The 27,428-nt window shown below is 45.6% G+C and overlaps 1 protein-coding gene across 1 annotated transcript in view; it reads left to right on the top strand.

Annotated features, from left to right (window-relative positions):
• The window catches only part of LOC142486323 (cullin-9-like), a gene marked incomplete at its 3' end in the record, with an annotated part of 73,582 nt that overhangs the window by 32,590 nt on the left and 13,564 nt on the right, over positions 1-27,428 (top strand). Inside the window, exons 5-6 of the mRNA XM_075584938.1 lie at positions 20,850-20,988; positions 26,951-27,135. Coding sequence (XP_075441053.1) covers positions 20,850-20,988; positions 26,951-27,135 — 324 coding nt within the window. The remainder of the gene's footprint in view (positions 1-20,849; positions 20,989-26,950; positions 27,136-27,428) is intronic.

Raw genomic sequence — 27,428 nt, 5'->3', positions numbered from 1 at the left:
GTGTTTTTCCGGGCACAGATGTACAGGCAGTGAGTGCGAGTGTTCTCCCTGGCACAGGTATACAGGCAGTGAATGTGAGTGTTTTTCCTGGCACAGATGTACAGGCAGTGAGTGTTCTCCCTGGCACAGGTATACTGGCAGTGAGTGTGAGTGTTCTCCCTGGCACAGGTATACTGGCAGTGAATGTGAGTGTTTTTCCTGGCACAGATGTACTGGCAGTGAGTATTCTCCCTGGCACAGGTATACTGGCAGTGAGTGTGAGTGTTCTCCCTGGCACAGGTATACTGGCAGTGAATGTGAGTGTTTTTCCTGGCACAGATGTACTGGCAGTGTGTGTGAGTGTTCTCCCTGGCACAGGTGTACTGGCAGTGAATGAGTGTTCTCCCTGGCACAGGTGTACTGGCAGTGAGTGTGAGTGTTCTCCCTGGCACAGGTGTGTACTGGCAGTGTGTGTGAGTGTTCTCCCTGGCACAGGTATACTGGCAGTGAGTGTGAGTGTTCTCCCTGGCACAGGTGTACTGGCAGTGTGTGTGAGTGTTCTCCCTGGCACAGGTATACTGGCAGTGAGTGTGCGTGTTCTCCCTGGCACAGGTGTACTGGCAGTGTGTGTGAGTGTTCTCCCTGGCACAGGTATACTGGCAGTGAGTGTGAGTGTTCTCCCTGGCACAGGTGTATTGGCAGTGTGTGTGAGTGTTCTCCCTGGCACAGGTATACTGACAGTGAATGAGTGTTCTCCCTGGCACAGGTGTACTGGCAGTGAGTGTGAGTGTTCTCCCTGGCACAGGTATACTGACAGTGAATGAGTGTTCTCCCTGGCACAGGTGTACAGGCAGTGTGTGTGAGTGTTCTCCCTGGCACAGGTATACTGGCAGTGAGTGTGAGTGTTCTCCCTGGCACAGTTGTACTGGCAGTGAGTGTGAGTGTTCTCCCTGGCACAGGTGTACTGGCAGTGTGTGTGTGTTCTCCCTGGCACAGGTATACTGGCAGTGAGTGTGAGTGTTCTCCCTGGCACAGGTGTACAGGCAGTGTGTGTGAGTGTTCTCCCTGGCACAGGTATACTGGCAGTGAGTGTGAGTGTTCTCCCTGGCACAGTTGTACTGGCAGTGAGTGTGAGTGTTCTCCCTGGCACAGGTGTACTGGCAGTGAGTGTGAGTGTTCTCCCTGGCACAGGTGTACTGGCAGTGAGTGTGAGAGTTCTCCCTGGCACAGGTGTACAGGCAGTGTGTGTGAGTGTTCTCCCTGGCACAGGTGTACAGGCAGTGTGTGTGAGTGTTCTCCCTGGCACAGGTATACTGGCAGTGTGTGTGAGTGTTCTCCCTGACACAGGTATACTGGCAGTGAGTGTGAGTGTTCTCCCTGGCACAGGTGTACTGGCAGTGAGTGTGAGAGTTCTCAATCAACCCAACAATGAATACATTTTATATAATACTCATGCGGGAATTGAACCCATAATCTTTCATATGCTGGTGCAATTCTCTAGCTGCTACAGCACAGGGTTGGTGTGATGAACCTGACTCTCTAAACAAGTTTAGCATCTGCTGCACAGTGCAGGCCATCATGTTGAATGGGCGAAGTTCTGATATTTTGCTACTTAAATCCTGATCTCAGAGGGGTGGGGAGTGGGGAGCACTAAATCATTAACCTCTTCCTGACAAGAAAGGAAGTAAGCTACTGAAGACAGGAGGAGCAAGCTGTCTGAAGCTCACGATATACTGGAGATTTTCAGACAATGTAAGCATAATTACAGCAATAATAGACATTTTTAATAAGAGACAAAAATGAACTCATTACATGCCTAGTGCGCCTAGGTCATCAGAAGCAGGATAAATCTTATTCTCCTTACCCCAAAGTGGGGGGGTGGGGGGGGGTATAGCGGCTGCAGTTCTGGCTGCTCTGCTGCAAGCTGAATTGATTCTGTTTCTCTCCTCTCTCGAGGTGGAAATTGAGGGGGGGGGAAGAATGTCAGTCTGGTTAAGGGAGCCCGTAGCCCGGCCAGTACGATAAGGACCCTCATTTCTCCAGTGATTGGGCTGATTACATAAATGGCAAAGACCAAAACATCTTCCCAACATTTTGCCCCTTCTTTGACCTCTTCTCTCCCCACGAGCACCCAAACCCTCCTCTGCCCAGTGTTGATTGGTACATGTTGTGTTGGGGGGGTACACCTTTAAATAGAACTTAATCGCGAGCAATTCATTATATTCCATTCTGTAAGAACTTGCAGCTTTCTGGAGGGTAATTTGTATACATACAGTATAGTAAGCCGGCGTTCCTTTAGGAGGAATTGGATCTACTGTTCTCTCACAAGGCTTGCACACAAGGCAGGATCTATCGGGGTGTTCAGGTCTGTCTGACAGTTTCATCAGGGGCACAGCAATATAAAGTGACGGCCCCGAGATTACTTTTGTATCAGAACGTGACTCATAAATCACTTATTGGGGAGGGGGAGGGGAAGGTTTACTCTAACATTCCTGACCCGGCTGCTTTGATTAGCCGGGCGATGCCGCGCCTAACCGCGCCTAACCGCAACTACAAAGAATTCCTGAAATCCGAAGGTTTATACTTCCGCAGACGGGGATTACTCAAGTGCCAAAGGTTCAGCTACACACACTCGCTTTCACCCTCGTATGGATAAGAAAGCTGGTGCTGTGTATAGTTTATACGCTTCTTACCATAGTAATTTATTGCAAACAAACCTTTTAACATATATATACTACACATTGTGTATAAGCACATTCTTCTCCGCGCGCGCCTGCAGGGGAGAAGAGGCTGAAATCTGTTTTTTTATTGGACGGCTGCGTCACGTGATGCAGCCGTCGCAACCAGAAAACAAATTTCAAAATCGCTTCAATTGTCGCATTGCAGTAGCAAGCGGCGCGACAGTCGCGGTAGGGATATGCGCTTTGCTGGGAAGCATACTATTTGTTTTGGCACTGTGCGGCGTCGCTCCGGCCGCCGCCGCCGTGCGTGTTTTTGTATAATCACGGCCTGACCCAGGAAGCAGAGGGAGAACCAGTCAGAGAATATCATAAACAGACACGTGGAAAAAAGAAAATAATGCACCAAGAGTGATATACAGTAATAAACAACGTGAATACACGACCGGAGTACAGCATAGAAATGAGTTGGCTGCTAATCGACAGGATGGCTCAGCATCTAGACACTATAAAGAAAAAACAAGGCAAGCACACAACTCATGGCGTAGTACATAAGAATATATATATATATTGGACAATATGGTGAGGGTGAGAAACACACGTGCAAGATGGTAAGTACGTAAAAGCATAGCATGCAATAACCAGCATGGTACCGCAGGCAGAGGCTCTCGCGAGTGGAGACCATCGTCGGCTCCTGGACCCTGTGTAGACGAATCTCCTTTCTCCAGATGAAATATCAGCGGCACATGTCCAGCTTCCAGCTGGAGGAGGATGAGGTATACATCTGAGCCCTTCACAGAAAAGTCTCTAACCACCGTAGAACAAACAGCAGTTGTAAGGCAAAACACCAAGTGCCGTCCCAAGTGCATGCACAGCTGGTATGCCGGTACACGGAAGCAACCGCGAGGCCGAGTTACAGCCGAGCACCGAGGCTGCAAGTTATTGCACACACAATAGAATGCTAATTACAGAGTCGCCTTGAAGAAATAGCTTCCGTGTGAACGGAGCAAATGTCCCTCCTGTGTCGGCTGTTAGCGTGGCTCAGTTGTTCAAGCAGAGGGTAGATTCCACTGACGTCACCTCAAGCGCCACAAGGCAGGGTAGCGGACGTACTGGGAAAGCCCTTTAAACTCTGCACACAAGAAACCAAAACACTAGCAAATTGCCATAGGGGGAAAAAAATGGAGTAGGAATATTAAAATACTCAAGTGCAGCATCCAACACGTTTTGTAAGGGTCACCTTACTTCATCAGGGTGACCCTGAAGAGACACGCAGCAGTCTGAAGTAACCAGGAAAATTACTACCTGTCAGCAGTAACAAAGAAGGATCGTTCAGTACCAACAATGTGGTGTGTTATTGTGAAGAATAAACACGTAGACATAACAGTGGTGACGAGGATATCACTAAACCCACAACAATGTCACTAGGCCTCAGGCAGTAATTCCACAACAATGTCGCTAGGCCTCAGGCAGTAATTCCACAACAATGTCACTAGGCCTCAGGCAGTAATTCCACCACAATGTCACTAGGCCTCAGGCAGTAATTCCACAACAATGTCACTAGGCCTCAGGCAGTAATTCCACAACAATGTCACTAGGCCTCAGGCAGTAATTCCACCACAATGTCACTAGGCCTCAGGCAGTATTCCTCCATACATAAGGATGGAATTGTACAATCCTGCAGCCAATGATAACCCTGGGGAATAAGCTTACAGCAACAGCGTTCTCTTCTCTCTCCTCTCTCTCTTCTCTCTCTCCTTGACCAGTATTTAGTTGCAAATGCTGAAAGTGGTAAGAAAAAGGTTGCTGTATTTCTCACAGCAGTTGGTGCTAAAACCTACAATACTTTACGAGACTTGTTGTTTCCAGATAAACCAGCATCCAAGCCCCTTGACGTACTGATTGCAATACTGAACGATTACTACCAACCTAAACTGCTGGAGATAGCGGAGAGATTTCGGTCTTATCATAGTCGCCAAGAACAAGGTCGAGAATATTAAATCCTATGTTGTCGCTCTAAGGAAATTGGCCAGCACCTGCTCTTTCTGTGATTACTTGCCAACAGTGACATGTTTGTCATTGGCCTCACAAGTCAGCCTATACAAAGAAAACTGTTAACAGAAGACAACCTCTCCTTAAAAACAGCTATAGACCCATACAAACAAAAATGGGGTGGCTACACTTTTCCACAAAAATCTAAATTTCAAAGTAGACAAAATTAAAAATGACCCTGCTGGGAGAATTTTAATTGTTACAGGATTACTAGACTACACATCTGACAATAGCTAACATATATGCCCCTAATGAAAATCAAGAATCCTTTTTGCAGGAGCTCACAAATTTAATAACCTCTGTCCAGAAAGGTTTTCTAATTCTTGCAGGGGATTTAAACGCAATCATGGACCCAAATTTAGATAAATTTCCCAGTCTCCCACTACCACAAAAGATAGTTCCCTCAACTCGTGGTCTCGTATCCATGACCAAGGATCTGATGGTGGTAGACTCCTGGAGATTAATGAACAACAAGGAAAAAGATTTCTCCTTCTCTCACCCCCATAATAGCTATTCACGTATAGAAACAGGAAACCATGGTGGATTCGGCGCAATTCTCCAAGACGAAGCCCTATCTGTGAGGTTGAAACGCGTAGAGGGAGAGAATGCGGTGTTAGCCCTTGTGTGTTTCATCAATAAAGTTTTTTGAAGAACTTCAGGAGCCTCTCTGATTCAGACATGCGCAGTTGCGCCGAATCCACCATTGTTTCCAGACTACACTAAGACGGTGGCACGCAGGAGCAGCCGAGGCGAGCGGACCCCAGACCGGAGATGCAGGTGAGGTAAGGCAACTTTATTCCCCCTGCACCGGTTGTCATTGTGGCCAAACGGAGCTCCCTCGTGTGATGCCCCAGTGTCTGATATATGCAGATCACTGCTCTGCACACGGAAGCGCAGGACAGACGCATTGATAATTGGCTATTCACGTATAGACTATATTTTAATTGACCAACAAATTAGCGATAACATTTCCTCAGCAATAATTGCCCGCTCTGCTTGGTCGGACCATTCTACAATTATAACTAAACTGGATGGCCTCACCACCAAAAACAAAACAAGATTGTGGTCCTTAAATGAATCATTATTGTCGAACCCACAAAATCTCCAACAATTGGAAGAGGAACTGGTCCAATATTTTGAACCCCGGACGTTTCCCTTTTACCCTATGGGAGGCCCATAAATCTGTGCTTAGAGGTAAACTGATTGCTCTGGCTTCTCGGAAAAGGAAGGAAAAAGCGGAACACATTGTGACATTAACACAAAAGTTATCAGAACTAGAAAGTATCCATAAAGCAAATCCCTCCCGAAAAAACTATAGACAAATAATCTCAGTTAGAGGGTAATTAAATCTTTTGTTAGTGACAAACGCAGAGAGAGCTATATGATGACCCAACAGAAATACTATGAAAAAAGCAATAAGGCAGATAAAATGCTGGCACGTAAGCTAAAACAAAAGCAGGTTAAAGCTAGGATCCATAATATTTATACTAAAAATGGAAAGATATCAAATAGCCCCAAAGTTATAAGTGACGCTTTTAAGGAATATTATACATCTGTTTACAATCTGCCTGGCCCAGTGGAAGAATCGGCTAAAAACAAAAAAGCGAAAAAAATTCAAAACTTTCTAACTAAATGCCGGCTCCCCACGCTGGAACCAGAAGATATAATAAATCTTGAAAAAACTATAGAACCCCCTGAAATCTTGGAGGCTATCAAATCTTTGAAAAATGGGAAGGCCCCTGGTCCGGATGGATTTTCAAATCTTTACTACAAAAAATTCTCCATAATACTCCTCCCACACTTAACCAAAGTATTTAATGAGATGCTTTTAGGCCTCCCCCCACCCAGAGATATGCTACGAGCAACCATAGTAGTAATCCCAAAAGATGGAAAAGATCCCATGATGTGCTCTAGCTATCGACCTATATCTTTATTAAATACAGATCTAAAATTGTACGCAAAAATCTTGGCCACTAGATTAAACAATATTCTTCCAATATTGATCCATCCGGACCAGGTTGGCTTTGTCTTGGGCAGACAAGCCCTTGACAACACAAGGAGGACGGTGAATTTAATACATGTAGCAAAACAAACCACACGCTCATCATTATTACTTTCACTAGACGCTGAAAAAGCTTTTGATCGGCTGGATTGGCAGTTTATGAAGGCCACACTCTCACAAATGGGTTTCACTCCCAAAATCTTAAACAGCATAAACACGTTATACTCTGTTCCAACAGCCATAGTAAAAACGAATAACTCCTTGTCTGACCCTTTCCCAATATCGAACGGAACCAGACAGGGGTGCCCACTGTCCCCCTTGTTATTTGCTTTGGCAATTGAACCATTAGCCTGCCAGATAAGAATGAACCCCAATATCACAGGTTTCAATGTTGGACAGAAGGAATTCAAGATAGCTCTCTATGCGGATGACATACTATTGACGCTCTCAAACCCTCTTATCTCCCTCCCCAACCTTTTCCAAGCTCTATCTGAGTTTGGCTCCCTCTCAGGATACAAAATGAACCACTCTAAATCTATGGCTCTTCGCTTAAACCTTCCCAAGGATATGGTAAAATTACTTCAACTTAATTTTGACTTCAAATGGAATCAAACCCACATTAAATATTTAGGGGTTCAAATAACAAAAGATTACTCATCCCAATACAAAATAAACTTTAAACCTTTATTTGACCAAGTTGCAAAGGACTTGTCCACCTGGAATCCATACATCATATCTTGGTTCGGAAGGATCGCCACTATTAAAATTAACATTTTACCTAGAATACTGTACCTCTTCCAAACTCTCCCAGTAAAGATGTGTCAGAAGGACCTAAACAATATTCAAAATAAAATTCTGAAATTTGTATGGCAAAATAGACGTCCTAGAGTCCGCAAAGATATCCTTTATAAATCTAAGCTAGAAGGAGGCTTAGCCCTTCCAAACCTACAAAAGTACTATAGAGCGGCACAACTAGGGCAACTAGTTAGTTGGCATTCAAACCCAACCGAAAAAAGATGGGTCGAACTAGAAGAATCGATCTGCTCCCCATGCGAAATTAAGACTCTCCTCTGGCTTAATAGAAAATCCAGACCAGTTGAGGTTTACACAAACCCGGTGTTATCTTTCGCATGTAATCTTTGGGACTCCCTTAAAGTTAGGTTCCAACTGACTGGTACCCCATCCCTCATGCAACCCCTGTTTTCAGATCCCTCCCTCCCTTTTTACACTAATAACCAACAATCCAACCTTTGGGTCCAAAAAGGACTCCTAAGCGTTAATGATATTCTCATCAAAGGTAAAGTCCCTCCGTTCATCTCGTTACAAACGAGCCACGACATTCCCTCCTCTGAATTTTTCAGATTTCTCCAAGTTAGGCACTATATCCAATCCATTTACAAGCCAAACCAACCACGTGTTAACGCTATATGAAGACTGGTGTGTACGTCAGCCTGTTATGAAGGGCATTACTTCCAGGCTATACCATAGTTTGACGCCCGTCAAAAATAGCCAAATCCCTGATACATATATGACATCCTGGGAGGAGGAGTTAAATACCAATTTGGACCTTGATGTCTGGAAAGATGTTTGGGAGGCTGCCTCCAAAAATTCTTCCTGTGTGGTGATTAAGGAGAATACTGCTGCGGCAGCCTTTATTCTTACATTTGCCACTAATTGGCCGGGGATTTACTCCGGCTGGCGCCGTGACTAAACAGCGCGCCAGCTGCATCCCCTCCGTGCACCCCCTCCACTTCGCGCGCATTTTTGTTCCCCTTCCCGACCCCCTAGCTGCTCCTGCCTTTGCCCCTCTGCTTCCCCGCACCCTCGCTTACCTCACTTCAACTTCAGGGGTGTCGGGGAAGCCGGGCGCGCCACGTGACAGTGACGTCACAGTGACGCGCCGACATCCCGCCGTCACCACGCGGCCCGCACGCATCCAGCCATGCGGGAAAGGTAAGAATTAAATGTGACGCCAGTGTATTTACAAGATAATATTTAGATGGTACATGACTCCCACCAGGTTGAACTCTTTTCTCCCAGGTGTCTCTCCTTTATGTTGGCGTGGTTGTGGCGAAAAAGGGAATATACTGCACAAAATTTGGTCGTGTCCAAAAATTCAGCAAACATGGAGGGAAGTGTTTGCTTTAATACACAGGGTTCTGGGAATCACTGTCCCACAGGACCCGATATATGCAGTCTTGGGAAAACCAATGGGCAATTGTAACAAAAAAGAAATTAAAGTTATCTCCCAAATTCTAAATGCTACTAGATGCACCATCGCCAAAAACTGGAAACAACCGACTCCCCCATCCTTAAACCAAATCAATAACAAAATCTGGCACATAGACTACATGGAAAAACTCACTGCCGACCTAACTGGTTCCACTTCACAATTCTCCGAAACATGGGCTCCTTGGTTTAGACATGCAGGTATATCCCCATATTTAGACTAGGTTATTCTGAACAGAGTGATTTAAGATTTATGATCTATGTTGTACCTCACCTGTTATTTAATATGTTACATGGTTTCAAATGCTGTCCCCTTCCCCCCTTCCCATACTCTCCTCCCCTTCTAATGTGTAATCAGACTATTTGCAATATTGTACCGTTGTATTTCCCCCCCCCCCTTTTTTTCTTTTTGTACCCCTCTTACTTTTGGAAAAATGATTAATAAAAAACTTAAGTAACAAAAAAAAAAACAGCTATAGACGTGGCAACAGTAATGGATCTGGCAATGAAAGACACAGACGCGCTGCAATAGCGCGAGACTGGTAAAGAAGAACTTTTCAACACACCTCTTACCAAGTCAGGAAGCATGAAACCCCAAGGTTTCAGTCGACAATCCACGTTGTCACGACCCGCACCGGGACAACAAACCCCTTGCAGGTGTTTCCGATGTGGAGGAACTACTCATGACGCCATGTCATAATTGCAGCAAAACAGGACATTTATGGCGAATTTGCCGTGCACCACATACACGCCGCCAGGAAAAGAAGGCGGGTGGCAGACAAACTTATAAAGTTGACCTCCGAGATTCATCGTCCAGCTCGGACGGAGACGAGCGATTTGATCGCCTTTCCATATACCACCTGTACCGGGAGTAATCCCTGTTCAAGTAATGTGCCTTTAATCTAGCAGTGTGGTGGTTAACTGCTGGTAGTCAATTAATAAACACCACCTGCCTGATTTAGATTGCTTACAAAAGCCTGTCTTTTGAGACAGGAAGGGTGTCTCCTTAGCTCATACCTGAGCTGAACTTTGGAGAGAGAGGAGAGATTGTCTTTACTCTCACAACCTGTCTTGAGCTCTTCCAGAAGACACAGCATAGCTGCTTTCAAGACACAGGGAAAACTTCTAAACCTGAATGCTGACACACCCTGAGGGAAGGGAGCTGAACCAGGAACAGATAAGATTTTCCCTCCAAGGAACTGATAAGACTTTCATTCTTAAGAGACTTCGTATATCTGCTTATCTATATGTTTTGGGGCTGGGAGACATGCTTATCTAGGGGAGTTGTGAACTGCATAGTGTTTCACTAGAAATACTCCCAAATGAATAGAAGCTTTGTTTACCCCTTGTTTGGATGGTTTCCTGATGTTGAGGAAACAGGCGCAATAAAAAGCCTTCTTTAATTTCACAATAATCAGTCTCTTGCATACCTCTGAACGTCCGTCTACATATGGTGTCTGAAGTGGGACGAGAGGTGTCTTTGAAGTTAAAAAGGACCTGAGATTTTTTATGTGAAATTTTTTGTTATGCTTTTTGCCTACAAACAGTCTGAGCCTCTTAAAAAAAAAAAAAAAATCTAATGCAGCAGAGACCAGAGTTAAAGTGATACACACAACTGAAACTTACACTGCACTGAAACTTACAAAACCACAGATGGACTCTTTTCCCCAATCCCAAGAGGAGAGAGACTGCTGAAGCAGCTAAACCTTATTTGCCTATCACAAAGTGTAATATGGTCATTGAAATAGGGGTTTTGCCTTCCAGCCATAGTCAGGGTTCAAGAAGTGAATCAGCCCTTAAAAAGGGATAGGTGTTTGTTGTTTTCAAAAGTTTCGCTGAAGCAGTGAATACAGATGGTGACCCACGAGTGGTACTGATTTTGCAAATAAAGGTTGCCACACCGCATAGGGCTACCAGCTGTGAATGGAGTATATGCAGAAAAGTGTGAAAATTGATACAAGACTGTGCTGAAGCAGGGGAATTTTTAGCAAACAAATGCTGAGTGTAAAATTGCCCTATAGGGGAAAAAGGGATTGCTGAACTGTGTAAAAGGTATTTCAAAGCCAATTGCTGAGTGTTGAGTTACCCTGCCGGGAGTGAAAGAAATATTCCACTGCAAATAATGTTTTTTTTCTGCAAGTAAAAAAAAGTCTGCCTATATATATCTTGGGAGCAAAACAGACACCCAAAGTGTGAAGTGTGAATGCCATAATACCCAAAGATGAGACTGAAAATTACTGAACTCAAGCAAAAAAACTAATTCTGTTGCTGAAGCGGAGGGATTGCACCTAGCAAGTAAATGGTGTAAAGCAAACAGAAGTTTTTACCTAGCAACTACACATTCAGCATACCTAATGAGAGATTACACCTAGCAAGTAAATGGTGTAAAGAAAATAGACTTTTTTTACCTAGCAACTGCACATCTTGTATACCTGATGAGAGAAAATGCATGCACAGTACTGCTGATATTGTAAAACTTATCCAAGAAAGAAAAATTCTACAGAGATGCCGGTGAGAGCTACGACCTCTACACGCAAAATATGCCCACCTGTAGGACTATCACAATTGGGGTTCTAGCAAATAGTGGCAATAGCTGCAATAGCGCCTCCTGAGGTCAGGAAGAAAATTACACCTGATAGCCTAAAAATGGAGGACAAGATGCAGCGTTCCTGTAATGAACCCTACCCCACGGAAGAGTGGTCCTTCCAGTCCAATAAAGAGGAAGACATCTCTTACGGGGAACCCGAACCGAGTCACACCCACAAAACACCCCAAGAATGGTGGGGGTGCCTGAACTCGGCACGAACAGAAAAGACCACTCCCTTTGATGACGAATATGATCAGCAGGAGACAGCGGGAGCAGTGGATCACCGAATTTTTCCGTCAGCTATTACAGTTGCAAGAAAAGCCGGGTGGATCCAGTGACGCTGCTAAAATTCAAATAAATGAGACCCCAGTATTCCTGATGGGACGGGGTCATCCAAAACAAAAAGGCGGAAAAAGAAAAAGAAAAGCGGTTCTTCACTTACCGTGGAAGGAACAGACACGTCCGCAGATCCTGTGGAGGAAAAGGGGGACCGAGTTGCCCTGCAGCCTAGAGAAAATGGAGAATTCGTCCCGCGGATAACCGAATATCCAGAGGGCCCAAGGCAGAATCGTGTACCCCAAAGAAGTGTCTGTCCGGTGCCAACAGTGAGGAACCCTCAACCAGTCATCCCAGGGAAGCGGAGCCGGAACCAGTTAGTAACGATCCCTTGACCAGCCCTTGAAGATGCCCTGAAAATTGCCAGGCGTGACTGTGATCTACTTCGAGAACAATTGAAACTTGAGAGAGCTTATAATGCTGAGTTACAGATGACGGTGCTCGCAATGTACTCTGAATCTGGGACAGAATTGGACGATCTCAAGACTGAGCTAGATACTGCAAATGCTACTATTTCCACCATGGATGAAAAGCAGAGCCAATCTGATAAAATGGTGTCTACGCTAAAGCGGAAGTATGAGGAGGCACTGAAGCAGATGACAGTCTTCCAGCAAAAGGTTCACACTCTTCGCATAGAGCTGAATGCCTCACAACAGGAGGTCAACAGTGTCCGGATAGAGGTGGACGTATCTCAGAAAGAGGTTCAGACACTCCGCAGAGCACTTGATGCCTCACATCATGAGACCAACAGCTGCCGCACAGACCTGGAAGTTTCCAGAAAGGAACTACACAGTCTCACTGAGGAGCTGGACATTTCTAAAGAAACGATTGCCAATCTTGATACAAATCTCCAAGTCTCCCAGAAGGAGCTTCAGACCCTCAACCTAGAGAAGGATGTCTCACGCCAGGAGACTGTCATTCTCAAAGCAGATGTGCGTAAATGGAAGGAGGACTGCAAAGAGGCCCTGAATAGTACAGAGACTGAAAAAGGAGAACATTTAAGATTATAAAGAAAAAACGTAAAACTCAAAGAAGAAAATTTTAATTTGACAAACGACGTCAAGGAAAAAAATGAAAAGCTGCACGAGCTTAAAGAAATAAATAGACTTTTGGAAGGTGAGAAGTTTGAAGCAGAGAACCGACTGCAGAACCAACTGCAAGGTCTGCGTACGCACCTCGAGAAGGCAGAGGAGAAGCAGCGAACTGCAGGATGACAATCTGCAGGCTGTTAAAGAAATTAAAGTGCTGCAGGAACGTCTGATGACCCAGTATGTCCCCGCAAAGCAGCATGAGAAACTGAAGGCTACCCTGAGCATCACCAAAGCAACGCTAAAAGCCAAGCTTAGAACCCAGGTGACGCGGCACAAAAAGGAGCACAAGAAGGTCCAGAAACTGAAACAAGTAACTGTGGCCCAAGCAAAGAAATTCATAGTGCTTCACAATGCAATAAAAATGTGGAAACAAGATCAGAGAAAGCAAAGCATGTAGATAAATTCCCTGAGAAGAGACTTGCAAGACGCACTCAAAAAACAGGGATCTCTCGCGGATGAGATTACAGTCCTACAAGGACAAGTATTGACCCTGACTAAGCGTCAGTATCCCACAGCCTCAAAAACCCATGAAGACAAGGGTACAGTGAGAGCTGTGAATACCGTTCATCTGAAAGACAAGGTTGCAAAATTTGAACCACCTAAACAAGCACTAGAAAAACCTTCAGCCACCCAGCAGGCAACAAAAGAAGGTACACGTGCTGAATTAAAACCAGAAGAATCCTTAGCTGATGAAGCTGAAAAGATGGGACATTCTCTGGAAGTGGGTGTGGAATTGCAACTTAATCTCAAAGAGGCTGAACTAGCAACCCCATTGAGTGGGAAAAGGGCAGAGAGACAGCTTCAAGAGCTGAAAACTCAAAGGGCTGTTTTTAAATGCTCTGCAACTGCTTCCATACAGTATGCCTACAATAAGACGAGCACCCGACGCGAGGGAAATCTCATGACCGCGCACGTAGAAAAAAGACTATACTTGGAAAAAGTCCTCCTCGAGCGACTGAGGGGTGCTGATCTCAAGCACCTTCAGGAGGAGACACGAATAAACTGGAGAAAGGGCTCCAATCCCAACAGGACTGAGGGTTCTCTTCCTCCATCCACTCTCATTCAAGTCACAGAGATATCTAGAATGAGAGTGGAAGGATGGGCTTTGGCCGTGGCAAGCCCGAGCTTCCCACAAACAGGGGAAGTATGTAACAGGGGAGTAATCCCTGTTCAAGTAATGTGCCTTTAATCTAGCAGTGTGGTGGTTAACTGCTGGTAGTCAATTAATAAACACCACCTGCCTGATTTAGATTGCTTACAAAAGCCTGTCTTTTGAGACAGGAAGGGTGGCTCCTTAGCTCATACCTGAGCTGAACTTTGGAGAGAGAAGAGAGATTGTCTTTACTCTCACAACCTGTCTTGAGCTCTGCCAGAAGACACAGCATAGCTGCTTTCAAGATACAGGGAAAACTTCTAAACCTGAATGCTGACACACCCTGAGGGAAGGGAGCTGAACTAGGAACAGAGAAGATTTTCCCTCCAAGGAACAGATAAGACTTTCATTCTTAAGAGACTTCGTACATCTGCTTATTTCATGCTATATGTTTTGGGGCTGGGAGACATGCTTATCTAGGGGAGTTGTGAACTGCATAATATTTCACTAGAAATACTCCCAAATGAATAGAAGCTTTGTTTACCCCTTGTTTGGATGGTTTTCTGATGTTGAGGAAACAGGCGCAATAAAAAGCCTTCTTTAATTTCACAATAATCAGTCTCTCTTGCATACCTCTGTGAACGTCCGTCTACACCACCTCAGACCTCAACCAACGGGCATTGAAGTACAGGTGAAACTCGAAGGGAAAACGCTGTGCATGGATCTGGATACTGGGGCTGCGGTGTCTGTGATCACTCTACACCACTGGCGCAACTTACAACTAACAAAGCAGTTGAAGCCCTCTATAATCACAGACTACAGACTTACTCCATGCAACCTTTAAAGCCTCTCGGCTGCGTGACAGTACGTGTCACGTATAAAGGGAGAACAAAAAGACTTCCACTGTACGTCCTAGAACGGGAAGGGACACCCCTATTTGGACGGGACTGAATACGGGCCCTTGGAATACCGGACATTCAAGTCCACTCCTGTCACGCTGTAGAACGAAACATAGACCAGCACGAGCCATGGATGAAACACCTACGACATATGTATAGCGCCGTTTTTGATAGCGATTGGGCAAAGTCGAGGGTGATTCCGTTCAATAGAATTTCAGAGAAGGGGCGACCCCAACATTTTTCAAGGCAAGGTCAGTTCCATTCGCCCTGAAGGCTGGCGTGGAAACGGAGCTAAAGCGTTTGGAGGAGTTGGGCATCATTAACAAGGTAAAACATAGCGCATGGGCATCACCAATTGTGCCAGTAAAGAAAAAGAATGGAGAACTGCGCATACAGTATGTGGAGATTTCCGAATGGCACCGAACAGCCAATTGATCGTGGAGACGAAATGAAGAAATGTTTGCTTCCCTAGAAGCAGGCATACTTGCAAATGGAGGTTCACCAGGAAATATCTCACGATCAGGACACACAAAGGACTATTTCAGTTTAACCAAATGGTTTTTGGGATTGCCCCAGCACCCGCAATTTGGCAGCGTAAAATGGAGGAAATATTAGCTGACATACCTTGTACTCAGTGTGTGCTCGATGATATGTTGATCACCGGGCGCACTGACGAGGAGCATCGCCACAATGTCGAGCTGGTCTGACAATGCTTAATGAACTGTGGGCTAAAGGCAAATCTGCAAAAATGCAAGGTTTTTGTGCCCAAATTAGAGTTTTGTGCACATGTGGTGGATGAAGAAGGGCTCCACACAACGGAAGACAAGGTGGATGCATTAGATTTCACACCCAAGGATGTCTCACAACTTCGTTCCTTCTTGGGACGCCTGAACTATTATAATAGATACTTGCCTAATCTAGCGCATATTCTGTACCCCCTGCACAGATTATTGGGAACAACAACAAAATGGAACTGGACACCGTCGTGTCAGGAGGCTTTTGAAATGATTCTGACGTCCAGAGTAGGGTCCATTATGGCCTCCGCACTCCGTTACTGTTAGCATGTGACGCTTCACCATATGGTCTCGGGGCAGTACATTGTCATCTGATGGACAATGGCACAGAGAAACCAATCGCTTTTGCATATCATTCCCTATCCGTTGCCGAACGCAACTATTCTCAGAATGATAAAGAGGCCCTAGCTATAGTGTAGGCAATAAGTAAAATTCCATGTGCATGTGTATGGTCGCGACTTTACGCTTGTTACGGACCACAAGCTGTTACTCTTCAACTTTAACCCCAAAAAGGGTATATCCACAACGACAGCTGCTCGCCTACAAGGTACACCCTCTTTTTGGGAACATACACAAATACAGTACAAAATACCACTCACACGAGGAGCTCGCTAATACGGATGCTATGTCCCGTCTACCACTTCAAGAAAAAATAACTAAATTCAGTGACAACGTTTCCACTATGCGACTACGAATACATTGACCTCGCAGTTATTCGCTTGTCATGGGAGAGGGGGTTTGGCCCGGTATTAAAGGGGTTACACCCCATTTGGCCACCCCCTGCTCTCACTTGGGAAGCAAGGGGTTAACTGGACTGCGGTCCAGTAATGTGTTTTTACCCTGCTTCAGTGCACAAGTATTCCCCATAAATATTTATTGTTCCCATTCCAGTGTCTGCACCAACACATACACTTGGATCTATGCGGGAGTCAAAGGGTTAATGTTAATTCAGTGTTTATAGCCCTTTGTTCCACTTTCCCGCCTTTTCAGGCTCCATTTTGCAGCTCTCCATAGGTCGCCATTGCAGCCCAATGCAACCTTATGGAGATTCCGGCGATTTGGGCTCGTTTTGATAGAAGACCTGCAGGTGGCGCCCGAGAGGAGGAGCGGCGGTTCCCCATTGTAAGTCAATGGAGCCATTCATTTCAATGGGGATTCCTCGACGCCGACCTCCAGGAACGGGTTGGCAGCCATCCAAACCGCAGACTGCAAGAGCGGAAACATCTGAAAGAGAGCTTTGATCACACTGAGTTCAAGTTCAAACACAATTGGCATGGGAAACTTAGGTTCTAGGGAACCCAGAAATAAAATTCTTTTTGCCCCTAGACCCTAGGAACCCCCACACTCGACCACCACCGGTTCCGGGAATGAAGGACCCCCGTAAAGGGTCGCGCTCGCCACGAGGGTCGCGCCATTGACTCTAATGGCGGAGCGGAGGTCCCATTGAATCCTATGGCGGCGCCGGCCATATTGATTCCAATGGGGGAAAGCCGCGTGGCTTTAAAACGGCTAAGTCCGAAAGTGGAAAGTGTGTAAGCCCATATCTCCGGTTCTGTGAGGACCAGAGGGCTGGGATTTGGGTCGCATGTAGTCACTGTTCCGGCATGACTGTATGGCCATTTCCAGTCCTCTCCGATCAACCAGACGGAGTATGGGCAAATGTGAAAAATTGTGGTTTTCCTATAGACTTCAATGGCGGAGTTGCTCCATTGAAAGCCTATCGCGGCGAAGCCCGTTGATTTCAATGGGAGAGTGAAAAGCAGAGATTTATTTTAGCTATGGCGGAGAATCCTGCATTAAAGTTAATAGGGGATTTAAACTTGTTTTTTGTATCTCCGGTTCTGGGGGTCGTGGTAGGCTGAAACTTGGCCACTTTGGCAAAGGTCTTCCGGCATGAGGACCTGGCACATTTCAGCCCGCTCAGACCCACAGAACGGATTATTTTAATATGTGTAGATATTATAAAGAATGTATTGTATTTTGGGTCTGGTAGAAAAACCCAGAGCCCATATGGTAGGTATGTTAATGCTCAGGGGGGGAGACAAGTGGTCTACAATAAACCCCTGATCAAAGGCGTCCCCGCCCTGCTTGTGTATGCTAGCACAAAAGAAAGCAGGACGCGGGTACTTGATGATAAGTGTTGTGTTTCACACCTAGGGACAAAGGCTTTCCTGTCCAAAGCAGACTTTCAGACGCCGGTCTTGTGGGAGGGGGGCTAAGGAAATAAGCCCCTGATTAGAATAATATCCGCCCAGTGGGCAGGTATTACGGTGCCCCTCAGGTGAGCTGGCAAGGAGGGATTGGGTGCAGATAATTGTTCTCCAATGACTTGCACTCAATGCCAGAGTATTGGAGGGGAACTCCATATAAACGAGTGTAAGCTCTATACTCAGGGTCTTTCGTGTCTTCAACTTTACCAACTACTTGATGCCTGATTGCTGTATGAATTGCTAATCCTGTTCCTGATTACTTCATCATCCCAATCCCTAAGTAAGTGTTATATTTTGTCTGTTATTTGTATATCTTGTGTGTTCACCTTCTTTAAGGAATAAACTATATTTATTATATCTAAGTCGTGTTCAATTCAACCCAGATATTTTGGTGTGTTTTATAAACCTATCACTAGCTACTGTGACATCGCTAAGGAAACACAGAGGGATGACACGCTCTGCACCGTTATGGTATTCGTACAGGGCCTCAAACTGTAGCGTCCAACTTGAGGCCATATAAACTTCGCCACCTCGAACTGACCACCAGGGATCATTGCCTCATGTGAGGAGATATAGTGGTGGTTCCACACAGCATGCACTCGCAAGCATTGCAACTACTACATAATGGACATCCCGGCATGGTCCGTATGAATCAGCAAGCCCGGGGCACATATAGTGGTCAGGTATTGATCAAGTAATTGAAAGCTTTGTCACCGGGTGCCCTGGCTGTGCCCAGTCAGCGAGGCACCTACCGAGAGGGATAGTCCAACTGTGGGTGTGGCCAACCACCCCATGGCACCGCACCCACGTTGATTTTGCTGGGCCAATAGACGGTGCATCGTACTTGATCGTGGTTGACGCACACTCCAAATGGCCTGAGGTGGTGAAAATTAAGTCAATAACAATAGCTGCCACGATCAAAGCATTACAGAGACTGTTTGCGATGTTCGGTTACCCTCTATAGTTCGTGTCAGACAATGGACCGCAGTTCACGGTGCAAGAGTTTAAAAACTTCCTAAAAGAGTTTTGCATTGTCCACCGAACATCTGCACCATACCACCCGGTCACGAATGGCCAGGCCGAAAGGCCGAAATCCTTCAAGAACTCGTTAAAAGCCATAAAGAACCCAAATTCACGATTGACAGACAATTTAAAGACCTTTTTACTGGCGTACAGAACAACACCCCACACAACTACAGGGGTCTCGCCTGCTTAACTTCTGCTTGGACTTAAGCCACGAACCAAGCTTGATCTTCTCAAACCACGCACGGTGGAAGAAAGTGTTCCGTGCACAAAGTCACTTGCAACGAGGCTCTAACTCCAAATCCTTTGTCCCAGGGGAGGCGGTATGGGTACGGATGTATGGCAGCACCCCAGATGTAAGGTCGCTACAGTCACAAGAATTTTGGGACCAAAAATGTATGTAGTGACCACATAACATGGCCTTTTCACCAGACGCCACATGGATCAAATCAGATCTGGGCGAACAGTTACTCAGAACAGGCCAACAGACCCAGTCAGACAGATATTTGGAGTGGCGTGTGGTATGACCCAGAATACCATGTACCAGAGAACTCGGCAGTGGAGCAAACGGTCTTGCAACCGTCCCGAGGCAAGAGGCAGCAGTAGATGCAGTGATGGATTCAGGCGTACGGGATGACCCCAGAGAGGAAGTAGCAGCACGACCGGCCCGGGAGCGGCGACCTCCTGAGCGACTGCAAATGGAAGAGCGGATCCGTTGTTTCAGCAAATCCCATTGGAAGACGAGGTCTGATAGAAAGAGTGTGAGACCACGAGGAGAAGAGTTTGAGACGTACTCGGGGGAAGATTAACTTGGAACTTTATATAGTTGGGTTATGTAGATAGTTAGATGCTGTTATTATTGGTTATTTTTGTTTATGTTCTATGTGACGTGTTTATGAGAAGGGGTGGAGATGTGGCACTTCCTGGTCACTGTCATGTGATGCTGTGATGTCACTACTCTGACTTCTGACCCAGGAAGCAGAGTGAGGGCCAGTCAGAGTAACATCAGAGAATAGACAGACACGCAGCAGTCTGAGGTAACCAGGAAAATGGCTACCTGTCAGCAGCAATAAACAATGATCGTTCAGTACCAACAAGGGGGTGTGTTTTTGTGAAGCATAAACACTTAGACATGACATGTTCTGGCACTGAGTGTGAGTGTTCTCCTTGGTACAGGTGTACTGGCAGTGACTGTGGGTATTCTACCTGGCACAGGTATACTGGCCGTGAGTGTTCCCCCTGGCACAGTTGTACTGGCAGTGAGTGAGTGTTCTCCCTGGCACAGGTATACTGTCAGTTAGTGTGAGTGTTCTCCCTGGCATAGGTATACTGGCAGTGAGTGTGAGTGTTCCCCCTTGCACAGTTGTACTGGCAGTGAGTGTGAGTGTTCTCCCTGGCACAGGTGTACTGGCAGTGAGTGTAAGTGTGTATGTTCTCCCTGATAAATGTGTACTGGCAGTGAGAGTTCTCTCTTGCAAAGGTGTACAGTCATTGAGTGTGAGTGTTGTTCCTTCCACAGGTATACTGGCAGTGATTGTGAGTGTGGTTATTCTCCCTGGCACAGGTGTAATGGCAGTGAGTGTGTTTATTCTTCCTGGCACAGGTATACTGGCAGTGAGTGTGGGTATTCTCCCTGGCACTGGTATACTGGCAGTGAGTGTGGTTATTCTCCCTGGCACAGGTATACTGGCAGTGAATGTGAGTGTTCTCCCTGGCACAGGTGTAATGGCAGTGAGTGTGGGTATTCTCCCTGGCACAGGTGTAATGGCAGTGAGTGTGGTTATTCTCCCTGGCACAGGTGTACTGGCAGTGAGTGTGGGTATTCTCCCTGGCACTGGTATACTGGCAGTGAGTGTGGTTATTCTCCCTGGCACAGGTATACTGGCAGTCTCTGGGGCGCACATACTGGGTTCACTGGCACACGTTGGAGATAGTAAGCAGCTGCGGCCAGGTGGCAGAGAAGGAGAGTCAGGAGAAAGCTTGCAGCCTGACGGAGACCCTGAAGGTGACCCCAGGTGAGCCCGCACCTTGTCCACATACTCGTTTGTTCCCTGTGTAGTAGATGCATGGAGCAGCCTTCCAAGGGAAATGGCAGAGGCAAATTCGTCCAATGCTTGGGATATAGACAGCCCGGCTACGGGTAGGAAGTTTCAGGAGAGCAGCCGACGGCTTTCCTGGCTATCGGTAAAATGAGGAGATCGTGCACTAAATCGCCAATATGCACAGAGATGTGTAGGTACGCGCGTGATATAGAGGTGCGCAAACTATGTACAGATGGATGCGCGCGATGTATAGGTGCGCAAACTATGGACAGATGGATGCGCGCGATGTATAGGTGCGCAAACTATGTACAGATGGATGCGCGCGATGTATAGGTGCGCAAACTATGTACAGATGGATGCGCGCGATGTATAGGTGGGCACGCACAATTTATAAACTAATCGCACATCTTTTAAAACCAGAGACATAACATAAAACACAGACAAAGCTCAGTGCACATCCAGAAAAACTTATATACGGTACAGTGCCTAAATATACATGTATAAATAACTAATAAATAAAATGGTCTTTTAGTTTAAAATGTTAAACTAAAAGACCATTTTATTTATTAGTTATTTATACATGTATATTTAGGCACTGTACCGTATATAAGTTTTTCTGGATGTGCACTGAGCTTTGTCTGTGTTTTATGTTATGTCTCTGGTTTTAAATATAAATTGCCATGCTCAGTAGCACTCCTCTGTGAAACTTATATGCTTATATATATGTTGTGGGTATTTTGGGGGTTCAATTTGAGCTTGTAGGTGTTCTGTATGTTTTATAATCGCACATCTTACAATATATTCATAAGACCCTTTGTGTACTTGCACTACCCCCCAAATACTTACACTATCCCCAATACATGCATACACTACCCCCCAAATATTTACACTACCGCCAAATACTTACACTACCCCCCAATACTTACACTACCCCCCAAAACATACATACACTACCACCCAAATACTTGCACTACCCCCAATACATACTTACACTACCCCCAATAAATAAATATACTACCCCCAAAATACTTACACTACCCCCCAAAACATACATACACTACCACCCAAATACTTACACGATCCCCCAATACATGCATACACTACCCCCCAAATACATACTTACACAACCCCCAAATACTTACACTATCCCCCAATACATACTTACACTACCCCCCAATACATACACTACCCCCCAATTCATACATACAGTTAGGTCCGGAAATAATTGGACACTGACACAATTTTCATAATTTTGGCTCTGTACGCCACCACAATGGATTTGAAATGAAACAACCGAGATGCAATAGAAGTGCAGACTTTCAGCTTTAATTCAAGGGGTTACATAGTTACATAGTAGATGAGGTTGAAAAAAGACGTACGTCCATCAAGTTCAACCTATGCTAAATTTAGACAACAGATACTTTATCCTATATCTATACTTATTGATCCAGAGGAAGGCAAACAAAAAACCCCAGTGACATATCATCCAATGATATCTCATAAAGGGAAAAATAAATTCCTTCCTGACTCCAAGAATTGGCAATCGGATTAATCCCTGGATCAACAGCCTTCCCATATTTACTTATTTGGTATATCCCTGTATATCTTTCCCTTCTAAAAGATGTGCAACCTTTTTTTGAGCAAATCTATTGTATCTGCCATCACAGTCTCCATGGGTAATGAATCCCACACTTTAACTGCCCTTACTGTAAAGAACCCTTTCCTTTGTTGCTGGTGAAATCTCCTTTCCTCCAACCTTAAGGGATGGCCCGAGTTCTTAGTACTGCCCGTGGGATGAATAGTTCTTTTGAAAGCTCCTTGTACTGTCCCCGAATATATTTGTATATAGTTATCATATCCCCTCTTAGAAGCCTGTTTTGTAATGTAAATAAATCTAATTTAGCTAGCCTCTCATAAGTTAGATTGTCCATCCCCTTTATTCATTTGGTGGCTCTTCTCTGCACTCTCTCTAGTTCCATAATGTCTTTTCTTAGGATTGGTGCCCAAAATTGTACTCCATATTCAAGGTGTGGTCTTACTAATGCTTTGTAAAGGGGCATAATTATGTTTACTTCCCTTCCATCCATTGCCCATTGATGCAAGATAAGATCTTGTTTGCCTTTGCAGCTACTGCATGACTTTGGGCACTATTGCTAAGCCTGCTGTCTACAAGCACTCCTAAATCCTTCTCCATCAAGGATTCCCCCAATATATCTCCATTTAATTTGTAAGTCGCCTTTTTATTCTTGCATCCCAAATGCATAACCTTACATTTATCTGTATTAAACCTCATTTGCCATTTACCTGCTCACGTTTCCAGTCTCTCCAAGTCCTTCTGAAGAGAAATTACATCCTGCTCTGATTCTATTACCTTACACAATTTAGTATCATCAGCAAAGATTGAGACTTTGCTCTCAATGCCAACCTCAAGGTCATTAATAACCAAGTTAAAAAGCAGGGGTCCCAGTACCGATCCCTGAGGTACTCCACTCACGGCTTTAGCCCAACTTGAAAAAGTTCCATTTATGACAACCCTCTGTTGTCTGTCCTTTAACCAGTTTTCAATCCAGGTGCATATATTATTACTGAGTCCAATTTTCTTTATTTTGTACACCAACCTCTTGTGAAACCGTATCAAAAGTCTTTGCAAAATCTAAGTAGACCACATCAACTGCATTACCCTGGTCTAATTTCCCACTTACCTCCTCAAAGAAACAAATAAGGTTAGTTTGGCATGATATATCCTTCATAAATCCATGCTGACTATTACTAATAATTTTGTTTTCCATTAGGTATTCCTGAATGTTATCCCGTATTAAACCTTCAAGTAGTTTCCCTACTATTGAAGTCAGGCTTACAGGTCTGTAATTTCCCGGTTGTAACCTAGCTCCCTTTTTAAATATAGGCACCACATCTGCTTTACGCCAATCTTGTGGTACTGAGCCTGTGGAAATGGAGTCCTTGAATATTAAATATAATGGTTTAGCTGTTACTGAGCTTAACTCTTGAGAACTCTTGGATGTATGCCATCGGAGCCAGGTGCCTTATCTACTTTAATTTTTTCAAGCCGCCTATGAACTTCTTCCTCAGTTAACCAATTGTTCATTAATATGGAGGTTGTGGCTTCCTCCTGCGGCGCTACTATTGAAATTGATTCTTCCCTGGTAAACACAGAGGCAAAGAATTTGTTTAATACCTCAGCTTTTTCCTTATCTCCAATAATCTGCCTACCCATCTCACACTGAAAGGCGCCTTTATTTTCTTTTCTCATTTTTTTGTTATTAAGGTACTTAAAGAACTTTTTAGGGTTGACCTTACTTTCTATTGCAATCCATTTTTCATTATCCATTTTTGCTCATTTGATTGCCCTTTTGCAATTTTTGTTACATTCCTTATAATTCTGATACGATGTCTCTGTCCCTTCTGACTTAAAGAATCTAAACGCCTTCCTCTTCTTGTCCATTTCCTCCCCTACCTGTTTATTTAGCTACATTGGTTTTGACTTATTTCTTTTAATCTTATTACCCAAGGGTATACACTGATAAGTGTGCTTTTTTAACAATGTTTTAAAGACTGCCCATTTATCTTCTACATTTTTCCCTGCAAAAACATCATCCCATTGTATTACTTGTAGATTAGACCTCAGTTTATTGAACAAATATATAGTATGAAACGTTTAGGAATTGCAACCATTTTCATACAGTCCCCTTATTTCAGGGGCTCAAATGTAATTGGACAAATTAGCACAATCATAAATAAAATGTTAATTTTTAATACTTTGTCGAGAATCCTTATCCTTTGCAGGCAATGACTGCTTGAATTCTGGAACGCATGGACATCACCAAACGCTGGGTTTCCTCCTTTGTGATGCTTTGCCGGCCTTTACTGCAGCTGTCTTCAGTTGTTGTTTGTTTGTGCGTCTTTCTGCCTTAAGTTTTGTCTTCAGAAAGTGAAATGCATGCTCTATCAGGTTGAGATCAGGTGATTGACTCGACCATTGCAGAATATTCCACTTCTTTGCCTTAAAAAACTCCTAGGTTTCTTTCGTAGTATGTTTTGGGTCATTGTCCATCTGTAAAGTGAAGCGCTGTCCAATCAACTTCATTGAATTTAGCTGAATCTGAGCACACAATATATCACTGTACACTTCAGAATTCATCCGGCTGCTTCTGTTACATCATCAATAAACACTAGTGACCCAGTGCCATTGTAAGCCATGCATGCCCATGCCATCACACTGCCTCCACAGTGTTTTACAGATGATGTGGTTTGCTTCGGATCATGAGCTGTTCCAAGCCTTCTCCATACTTTTTTCTTCCCATCATTCTGGTACAGGTTGATCTTAGTTTCATCTGTCCAAAGAATGCTGTTCCAGAACTGGGCTGGCTTTTTTAAATATTGTTTGGCAAAGTCTAATCTGGCCTTTCTATTCTTGAGGCTTATGAATAGTTTGCACCTTGTGGTGAACCCTCTGTATTTGCTCTTGTGAAGTCTTCTCTTTATGGTAGACTTGGATAATGATATGCCTACCTCCTGGAGAGTGTTCTTCACTTGGCTGGATGTTGTGAAGGGGTTTTTCTTTACCATGGAAAGGATCCTACGATCATCCACCACAGTTGTCTTCTGTGGACATCCGGGCCTTTTTGTGTTGCAGAGCTCACCAGTGCGTTCTTTTTTTCTCAGAATGTCCCAAACTGGTGATTTGGCCGCTCCTAATGTTCCTGCTATCTCTCTGATGGATTTTCTTTTTTTTTGCAGCCTAAGGTTGACCTGTTTCACTTGCATTGAGAGCTCCTTTGTCCGCATGTTGTGGGTTCACAGCAACAGCTTCCAAATGCGAATGCCACACCTGGAATCAACTCCAGACCTTTTACCTGCTTAATTGACGATGAAATAACGAAGGAATAGCCCACACCTGTCCATGAAACAGCTTTTGTGTCAATAGTCCAGTGACTTTTGGTCCCTTGAAAAAGAGGGGGCTACATATTAAAGAAATGTAAATCCTAAACCCTTCGTCCAATTTCGATGTGAATACCCCCAAATTAAAGCTGATAGACAGCACTTTAAGCCCATATTCATTATTTAACTGTAACTTGAATTTATTTTGGTAAACAGCCGAAATAACAAAACTTGTATCAGTGTCCAATTTTTTCCGGACCTAACTGTACACTACCCCCAAATACATACTTACATTATCCCCCATACATATTTACACTACCCCCCAAATACTTACACTAACCCCCAAATACAGTACTTGCACTAACCCCCAAATACAGTACTTACACTACCCCCAATACATACTTACACTACCTCACAAATACAGTACTTACACTACCCCCTAAATACAGTACTCTCTGCGCTCCCGATCACCTCTGCTCTTCCTCTCCCCACTGTGCTCCTGCTCTCCCCCCCACGCGCTCCCTTCTGTCCCCTCTGTAATATGTTTGTTCCCCCGCAGAGACGCAGATGCTGCGCTGTAAGCCCTCAGGGGGTCTGTACTCCCCCCCCCCCCCCTCTGCGTGCTCCCCCCCCCCACGCGCTCCCCTCTGTCCCCTCTGTAATATGTTTGTTCCCCCGCAGTGACGCAGACGCTGCGCTGTAAGCCCTCAGGGGGTCTGTACTCCCTCCCCCCCCCCCCCCCTCTGCGCGCTCCCCCCCCCCCACGCGCTCCCCTCTGTCCCCTCTGTAATATGTTTGTTCCCCCGCAGTGACGCAGACGCTGCGCTGCAAGCCCTCAAGGGGTCTGTACTCCTCCCCCCCCCACGCGCTCCCCTCTGTCCCCTCTGTAATATGTTTGTTCCCCCGCAGTGACGCAGACGCTGCGCTGTAAGCCCTCAGGGGGTATGTACTCCCCCCCCCCCCCCTCTGCGCGCTCCCCCCCCCCCCCCCACGCGCTCCCCTCTGTCCCCTCTGTAATATGTTTGTTCCCCCGCAGTGACGCAGACGCTGCGCTGTAAGCCCTCAGGGGGTCTGTACTCCCTCCCCTACCTGGCGGGTGCTGCGAGCGATGAGTCCGGGACCCTCAGACAGGATGAGTGGTGGGAGCTGCTCTTCTTCATCAGGAGGCTGGAAACTCCGGAGCAGCGCGACGTGCAGGACCTCATCAAGCAGGAGGGGGAGGTGACAGGGGGGGACACGGGGAGGTGACAGGGGGGGACACGGGGAGGGGACACGGGGTGGGGAGGGGGGACAGGAGGCTGGAACCTCCGGAGCAGCGCGACGTGCAGGACCTCATCAAGCAGGAGGGGGAGGTGACAGGGGGGGGACACGGGGAGGGGACACGGAGAGGGGACACGGGGTGGGGAGGGGGGGGACACGGAGAGGGGACACGGGGAGGTGGGACAGGAGGCTGGAAACTCCGGAGCAGCGCGACGTGCAGGACCTCATCAAGCAGGAGGGGGAGGTGACAGGGG

The sequence above is a fragment of the Ascaphus truei genome, unplaced genomic scaffold, assembly GCF_040206685.1.
Source record: "Ascaphus truei isolate aAscTru1 unplaced genomic scaffold, aAscTru1.hap1 HAP1_SCAFFOLD_816, whole genome shotgun sequence".
NCBI classification, from domain to species: Eukaryota; Metazoa; Chordata; class Amphibia; order Anura; family Ascaphidae; genus Ascaphus; species Ascaphus truei.
This window is presented reverse-complemented; position numbering and strand designations above follow the sequence as displayed.